The sequence below is a fragment of the Thermobia domestica genome, chromosome 10, assembly GCF_964235325.1.
Source record: "Thermobia domestica chromosome 10, izTheDome1.hap1.1, whole genome shotgun sequence".
NCBI lineage: Eukaryota > Metazoa > Arthropoda > Insecta > Zygentoma > Lepismatidae > Thermobia > Thermobia domestica.
In genome coordinates, this window is record NC_137463.1 from 115,146,196 (window position 1) to 115,155,860 (window position 9,665).

A 9,665-nucleotide genomic window follows, 5' to 3' on the forward strand; every position below is an offset into this window, starting at 1 on the left:
ACTTTTTGCTTCAAAATGATGAAAATTTTCCGACTCATAAAAAGTTCTTCAATTTTTCCGCACAAGACAGAAAATATTTGGATTCATGAAAAATTGTTTTTGTTCCTACATAATACTGAGAATTTTCTGACTCATGAAAATTTTCAGATTCTTTAAACGATCTTTCACTTTTTAACATTTCTATACATGAATTCAACCAATTTTATGATTGCTGAGAAATTGTTATTTGATTAATGATATTTTTTTTTTTTTTAGAACGGAAAATTTTCCGGAAAAATATAGCGGAAAATTTTCCACCTCACATCATTAGAAGTGACCATGGCGAAGTACATTGTGACTTTTACCCAAGATGAGAAGAGAATGGTCATCAAATACCTCCTCTCAAAGAATATGGGAGCAAAGGAAATTTTTGATGAATTGACACAGACAATGGCCAATGACTGTCCTTCATGTAGCATGGTGAAATCGTGGGTAGCAGGGTTCAGGAGGAGCACCGAAGATGAGGAGAGGTGTGGAAGACTCAAAACAGTGGTGACCGTGGAAACTGGATCGTATGCACAACATGATCCTTGCATACATGAGAAATCGTCTGTTACGTATTGTAGAGATCCTAGGGATCAGTGTCGAGCGTGTGCATTACAACGTGCATGAAGAACTTGGTATGAAAAAATTGTCGGCAAAGTGGGTGCCCGAACTACTCACAGCTGATCAGAAACGGACAAGACGGGACTGTGCACGGCTGTGTTGCGCCATTTTTCAGTTAGTACTTCCAACTTTATTAAACAAATTGTTACTGTTAATGAAACGCAATTATATGTGTATGATCCCGATATCAAATCTCAGTCTATACATTGATGCCATAGTGGGTCAGCAAAGCCAAAAAAAAAAAAAAGTCGGAGAGAAAAATCCGCTGGAAAAGTGATGGTTGTCATTTTTTGGGATTATGAGGGGGTAATACTGAACAAATATCCGGGAAAAGGCACAACATTGAATACTAAAAGATATGTGAACCTGCTGTAAAAATTGCGTACCACATTGAAGGAAAAGAGGCGAGGAAAACTGTCCAAACGCATAGCCTTCTTGCAAGACAATGCTCCTTGCCACAAAGCAGCCATAGCAATGAACAAACTGTGTGAAGTTAAGTTCGATGTCATTGACCAACCCCCTATTCTCCAGATCTGGCACCCTCAGACTATCATTTTCTCCCAAAACTTAAGATGCACCTGAAAGAATCTGAATTTAGATGCACTAATTACGTCATATCAGCTACAGAAGCATGGTTAGCAGCACAATACAAAATGTTTTATTATCATGAGATAGAATTGCTGCAGGATCGTTGTATTAAGTGTGTCCACCTACAAGGCAACTACGTTGAATAGAATTCCTGGCGTCACGTTTTTCCCTCCGAGGCCAGAAACTTATCTAACTCTCCTCGTACAAAATCATCTCACTATATGACAATGCTAATTACTAACAGTTCAGCATTGCCGCTTCAATATCTTCGCTGTCTATCTGCCTTTATTTGAAAAGAGATAGTCATGATGTTGAAGTGTTTTGCTCTTCATTATTAAGACAAATGTCGTATTAAATGTAAATAAGGTTGTGATTAAAGTACACAAGTACTGTCCACATGAAACGTTATATAATTTAGAAGGTAAACAAGATGAGCCCAATATATAAGATACAGACATATTATATTTACCTTTATTACAGTACAGTATTTAAAAATCTTCACCGCCAATCCACATGACATACTACCATTAAAAGGCCATAACTAAATTTAGATTTGAGAATTAATAGGTCTATTTGAGAAGTCGTAGGTTGATTAGGCATTTTTTTAAAAGTAGACTGTAGACAATTGAAGCTTTTTATTAATCACAATTAAAACCCATAGCATACACAGAAGCGAAGGCTTTGGAGTAACAATTAGCTATTTATTTTAAAAAGGAAAATGGTGCGACATTTGTGAGGGCTTCAATAACTGCTCTTCCTTTAAACTTCCTTTTTACTTCTCATTGGTTTTATAACGAAATACTTTGGATAGGTTAATAATTACCTGCACCTTGGGCAGAAAGTGCTCATACATAAGCAATATACTTAATAGAATGTTAATTTAATAATAACAAAAGAAGAATGTTTTTAATATATGTAAAAATAATATATTATGGGATGGTATTATGTAATTAGTTGCTAGGTTGTTGTTGATGGATACCTAATCATCATGTCTGTGTGCATGACAGTTTGAATGAAAATATATTATAAAGTGTATCAACTAATAAACCATTTTATTACCGTTAAAAAAAAAAAATTGGTGCCTTCACACCGGGATTAGCTAAAAATTTGGTTTACCTCACCCGGGACTTTTCATAAATTCATATCCCGAAGCAAAGTAAGGGTGAATTTACTTTTGTAATAAGGTTAATGAATACAAATTTCACAAGACTAAGAAGTGGTAGAATAATTATAAGAAAAATGAACGGTGAAGCAATGGAGAATGAATCCAATAATAGTGACAACGGTGAACATAGTGTAGCACCAGGAATGACATCAGAAGACCGAATCTTGCTAGCCTTACAGCGACAATTCATTCAGATGTCTACCGAGCTAAAGCAGACGATAGAGCAGAAGTCTGAAGAATCCAATAAGCAATACGAGGAATTGAAGCAGACGATAGAACAGAAGATAGAACAGAAGTCTGAAGAATCTAACAAGCAATACGAGGAATTAAGTAGACGAATGGAACAGAAGTCCGATGAAACGAAACAGTCAATTGTCCAGGCGATGAATCACACCACCTCGCAGTTCGAGGAAAAGTTAAAAAGAATATCTGAGGATTGTCAGGATAAGCACAACCACCAAATCCAAGAAATCAGTGATGTAAAAAAGGATTTAGAAGTAATAGAATCTTCTGTTCAACAGCAAAAGATTCAGGACATCAATAATTCTAACAACATACGTGCAAATACGCAATTGATAGCTACTCTACAGGAAGAAATTAGGACGCTACAGGTTAAGGACAACACATACCACAATAATATGGGTAGTGAGCGCTTGGAGTTTCCCCACTCACCAGAGATGACTTCGCCTTCACCTGTGTCTGATGAGGATATTATTTTGGAAGAAATTCATCCGAAGAGTACAGATGGGCGGAAAAGGGATGATGCAACGACATATCACGTCATGGATAGGAATTGTCACCCAATAAGTACACGGAATGATAAAAGAAAGGTAAAGTTAAGTGTTAAGATGAGTGAAATACGGGCTATGAGTAAATTCAGTGGTAAATGTAATGAAAACGCTACTTCTTTCCTGGAAAAATTTCAGGACGAATGCAATATAATGTGTATAGATAGATCACAATATATGAAATTAATCCCTCATGTATTACTCCCACCATGTTCTTTATGGTTTAAAGCAGTACGTGATCACATCAATACATATGAGGAATTCAAAGCGGCATTGATCGCGAATTATGAAAATGACTTTTTGCTTGCAAATCGAGATGCCACCATTAGAAATCAACATTTCAATCCTCGTTTGCACAAATCTGTTGTTGAGTTTGTTGTAAATACATACAACGAATTAAAAGTCGTAAATCCCTTGCAATCGGAATCTAGAATAATAGCATCGATTCGAAATTTGCTCCCATTTAAGTTACAACAGATCTTGTTTTCTACACAATGTATGAGTTTCAATCATTTATTAATGCTTGTCCAATGCTATGAAACTCAATACCATGCTTTGAATCAACAAGTAGGAGTGGGTAAAAATAAGAATAATTCAGATCATTTTGTACCTGTTCGGAATCTAAATATCAGAAGTGTGAACGATACGGAACACAACCTAAGCCGAGTAAATTCTAGCAATCAAAACGAGCAAAATAGGCAAAGTTATGTAGGGAATCCGCCTAACCTAATTAATCGTAGCAATCCTTATGTTAGACCATATAATCAAAATAGGTTTAAAAATAGACGGAATGTATGGCGAAATTCCAGGAATACAGCAAGCTACATGGATAGACGTAATTGGAGGTCAAGAGATGGCACTTCGTATCAAAATCAGAATCACGATGAAATACATGTACAACATATTGTGGAACCTAATCATGATTGTGCAGTACAATGTACTTTATTAGAATCATATGCAAGTACGAATGTAAGCTGATTACCGTAAATGAAATTAGGTTAAACCCATATCAGTTATAGATTCTTGTGAACTTTTGTTTTCAATTTTATGAGTTAATGTTGATAATGAAAACGACTCTTATGAATACTTGAAGTGCTTAAATATAGTTTTAGATAGACTGGAAAGTTAATTTTCAAATGATTTTTATTTTTTCTTGTTAATGTGAAGAATCATAATTCGATTCATAATTAATTAAAAGCAAAGATTATTTATATTAGATTGACTTGTGTTGAAAACTTAACTGCCAAAGATTATGTTAAGTATAAGATTCATTCTATTAAGTTAATTATTCAACGACTGTCTTGAATGAGATTCTTCTATATTTTGATGCCTTATTGATCCAATGTTTATTTTAAAATATCACCCAATATAATTATTATATAATGCGCCCTGGATAATGGTAACTCATGTTTTAACTGTAATTGCTTCTTACGATTTTGACTTCGCACCCTTCAAAGATTAAATAAATGGGCGACGACATTTTAATAATAAAATATAATAATAATGTAATGAATGATAATGAAATAAATATAATTAATGTAATAAAAGATAAGTATTAGTGAAGTGAAAGATTTGTTATAAATGTATCTATATCTATGATATGTAATGAAGATACATACGAGAGGCGATCAAAATGTGAAAGGCATAAGTAGTGTAGGACCATTATTGTAAACGGACCAGTGGTTCTTGAAGATAAAAGCCAAGCTCGCTTATGACTTTTATATTCAGTCCAATTGTCGGGCGACATTTTATATAACGAAATACTTTGGATAGGTTAATAATTACCTGCACCTTGGGCAGAAAGTGCTCATACATAAGCAATATACTTAATAGAATGTTAATTTAATAATAACAAAAGAAGAATGTTTTTGATATATATAAAAAAAATATATTATGGGATAGTGTTATGTAGTTGTTGCTATGTAGTTGTTGATGGATACCTAATCATCATGTCTGTGTGCATGACAGTTTGAATGAAAATATATTATAAAGTGTATCAACTAATAAACCATTTTATTACCGTTCATCGACTTTATAATTCTTATAGAAAAGGTGAGAATAATAGTATATATAATTATTAAAGATATTTTTACATGCAAACAGTTGCTACCACTCAAGATTCATATATCATCGATCGAACCAGGTTGACGACTACCCTTGGTGAGTCGTTGTAGTTTCATGTAGAGATGGAAAAAACCCGGCTAAAATGGAGTTTTATATATATATATATATATATATATATATATATATATATATATATATATATATATATATATATATATATATATATAGATAGATAGATAGATAGATAGATAGATATAGATATATAGATATATATATAAAGCCGGGTTTGGAGAAAAAATTGAAAATTTCACTTTTTTAATTTTACTTTCTATGGTTACTTATTCTAGCATCGTCTTAGTTTCCCTGTAGTGGATTCTACAATTAAAACGGTCCCATTACGACATTCACTGCTTATAAGTCTTATGTTCAGTCCAGAGATGTTTATTGGTTTTCACACTGTTATTTCATTGGTAGCCTGCACGCGAAGCTATGCAGTCCAACGTATCACAAGGGTCATGGTAATTGCCTGATTACGTCTAAAATTCCTTAAAAGTTATACATCTTTTCATGTGTGTTATGTGGGTTGCTTAAACTCAAATTGGCAGACAAGAAAAAGTAGCATAAACAAAAAAAAAAAAAAAAAAAGTACATGTACAATCTCATTTGTGTTTGGTACAGGATTTCACTTACATCTCGTTCTCCGTACGGGAAAAAGTTTATTGTGAGATTCAGATATTCCATTAGAACCTCAGATAATTTCAATTTACAAAATTAAAGCCAAAGGCGAATATTTTGTGTATGATGTTAGTCTATCGGTAATAAAAGTTAATTATGTACAGAATTTATTGTTTCTTCCTTTATATCAAGTTAATATATTTCAAATTGGAAACTTGGGAATAGCGCTTTTAACTCCTCTCTCTCTCGAATTTTAACTGCGTCAATAACTGCTATGTATATAAATAGATACACTTGTTTCGAGTAACCTCCTATCTAAAAGGTGTCTTAAGCTTAAAAAAAAGGCTCAAGTTTAACTGGTTTTAGTTTATGCATAAATCTAAATTATAAAGTATAAATATTACATTTTCAGAACAGTTATTGTCAAAACTATTAAATTTTTAGTAAAACATTTTTGTCGGAGAACATTTCTCTAACAGCTCTACAAACAATTCATTCGAACTAGAGGGACGTCCACCGACTTGTCTTTCTTCTTTCCTATCGAGTGATCGCTTATCCTTGATTACTGAACATCTTATATTCTTTTCTTCAGAATGCTGTAATTAAATACTTTTTTGTGTTATAATGACAAAAAAAGGTGGAACATACTGTTATTTTTAATTGAAATTGAAATGTCTTTTTTTTTTTTTTTTTTGCATCATTTAGCCTCACGGCTGCATCTGAAACTTCTTTTGTTCTAGTAAAGCAATAGGGCCTATATGATATTTATAACAACACACTAATTTGGTGATACTATTTTTTTTTCAGGTTCTTTAATGACGAAACTGTTATCCGGCACAGCAAGGACACACAGATAGCAAAAAAGATGGACAAGAGTTTAAAACCTAGCCGAGAAGGGTAAAGAGGTGCTGGACCAATCAAAACTGTGAAGAAATCTCGGAGAGTAATAGGTCACCAAATTATGAACAAGTGCCTATTGCCAATTAATGTGTGGATGTGTGGGGTACACGTACAAATCTTAAAATAAATAAATAAATAAAATTTAAGAAAAAATCTAAACTACTCCAGATTGAGGCGTGCAAAAATTAAATTGTTAGGAGAGACATGTAAATGTTGACATCACTAATTGTAGGTATGAATATTTTGATATTTAAATATTCATATGAATATTTTTTCGGTGTTATTAGCGTAAGTTGGACTTGAATCCCTTGCGCTCTGAACGCCTCATTTCTTGTTTTTAGAAGTTTTGTCAGAAGTAGCCTTTTATTTATTGCTAATCCATCTGTTCCGATATTTCCTCTTTTCTTTTCATTGAAATTCCAAATAGGTTTATCTTCTGCAGGCAAGTATGATTTATATTCAATTGATAGAATTACCTATTCATCAATTTATTATCTTGTAATCAATTGTAATCAATCTTCAACCTTCAAAATCTGTTAAAATCTCATTAAGCTATATTAAGTGTTCGATTCATATCAAATGCTTTTGTTTCTGCTAGGTCAAAAACGAAGATTGTATTTTATAATAATAGCATTTATACACTAATATATATAAATATATACTATATATAATATATACTATATATATACTATATATATACTATATATATACTATATATAATATATACTAATATAGCATTTATAAACTGTGAATTTAAGATCAACTAAACTTTTCTCTCCCCCGAAGTTACCTTGGCTCCCCAGTAACAGGGTAGGCTGTTAATATTAGAATCTAGTGGCGGCACGCAGAATTTCATCAAGGTTGGGTTCATCACTCATATATATATATATATATATATATATATATATATATATATATATATATATATATATATATATATATATATATATATAGATAGATAGATAGATAGATAGATAGATAGATAGATAGATAGATAGATATAGATATAGATATAGATATAGATATAGATATAGATATAGATATAGATATAGTAAATGTATATTTCTCCATAATATCTTGTTCAAGTGGGGTTAAAACCCAAAATCTTCCTTGTGTACGCCACTGTATAACTAATTTGACTACTTGTGGCCAACAAATTGTAACGTTTTAACGAACACTAGTCCGTATAATTGTTCATTTCATTTACCCTGCTTTTGTTGAGAACGCTCGGTGTATAAAGAAAAGACGAGAAGAGGAGATCATAGAAGTCCAAAGCTTGAGGTAACTAACTTCTTGTTCCCAAAGACAAAAGAAACACGCACACCCATAGAAACAGATGCATTTATATAGAGCTTGTTCATGTGCTCCTGGTGTAACTGATGACGATGCCTATTCCATTCCGAAGTATTTGGCGATGCGATGCATATTTAACGAGCTGTGTCATGTAAGCGCCATGGAGCATCAGCGGGGGTGAAGGACGCCATGCGAGGGCCAGATGGAGCCCTGGCGCCAGGGCCTTGCATTGCGTGATCATACACAGTGTGGGAATTACACAATTACGCATTGAAAAAGGGTCCACGACCGACAAAACCTGCGCTATAAATCAGCAGAGTGGGGCGGGGGACGGGCGCTGCGGGAAGCGATGATTTACAGTCGCAATGAGCGCTCGTCTAAATCAGCCGCCCGACGCTGCCTGCACTGGCCGTACCCAGAGAGATGGATGAAGCCCCTAACACCTGGGACAATACACCAAAAACTGGCAACACTGTAACATAACCAAACATGGGGCTTCTCAAATATACAGCTTCTTTACATCAAGACATGCCTACCATTGATTCCGTAGCCTTCTATGCACACAACATGCACACATACATAGACACTCACATATCATATAAGAACGTGTATGTATGTAATGTAATGTTTGTGGATAATTTACGGATATATCCCTTGAAACGCCAAGCAGGAGAAACCAGGGCGATATATCATACACGACAAAAGCCTGAAGAATCTGTTCAAGCATCACTCAAGCAAATATATCAAATACACTCGCCATAAAATATCCGATGAGATAATATAAATAATGCCACTCTCCACCATTTTTCTTTTCCCTTTGCTTGTTAGTCGCGTTCCGCAGCACGTATTTAAAAGCCGCGTGTTACATACAGTCCGTCCATCCCGTCCGCCCAAGTGCTCCCCATGTATTGTATTGTATTGTTGTTCTCCTCAACATCTTTTCGGGCTCGACTGGAGAGCGATCAATTTATGATGAAATTCGTTTGGAACTTGACGCGAAAGCTTGTCAAAGAGTTTTTCGATTTGGCTTCAAGCGAGAACACATTTCATTTCATTTCAAAATATTCTTTCTCCACTTATTTTTTCTTCTTTCGTTTTCTTACATAGTGAATTAATAAAAGACTGAATTATAGATAGATGATTGTAAGGGGTAGGGGGATTTTAGAGGTGTGAGATATACGAATGGGTGGAGACCGTTGCAAACAAAACATGTTCTGGAGGTATATGTGTCTATCAGCTAGTTATTTTATTCTTCATGACGCATACGAATATATATATATATATATATATATATATATATATATATATATATATATATAGTGTTGATGTGTATAGAATATTATGATATATATATATGTAATCAAATTTATAGGTAAAGGATTGAAGGTATAAATGTAATTGACAAATTTTAAAATAGACAAATAAAAAGTGTTGTTCCATGAGAGGGAATGTGCTAACTACGCAACAATTTATTTCAATGTTGAACTTCTAAATCCATTTCGCCAGGTTTTCTTTCCTTTTTTTTTCTTTCTTTCTTTCTATTTTTA

At 33.5% G+C, this 9,665-nt stretch overlaps 1 protein-coding gene across 1 annotated transcript; it reads left to right on the forward strand.

Annotated features, from left to right (window-relative positions):
• Window positions 1-289: 289 nt before the first annotated feature.
• LOC145662066 (uncharacterized) lies at window positions 290-7,674 on the forward strand. The gene is made up of 2 exons (XM_081727401.1): window positions 290-759; window positions 6,733-7,674. The coding sequence occupies exon 1, from the start codon at window positions 319-321 to the stop codon at window positions 649-651; it is 333 nt and encodes a 110-aa protein (XP_081583527.1). The 5' UTR covers window positions 290-318; the 3' UTR covers window positions 652-759; window positions 6,733-7,674.
• Window positions 7,675-9,665: the final 1,991 nt, after the last annotated feature.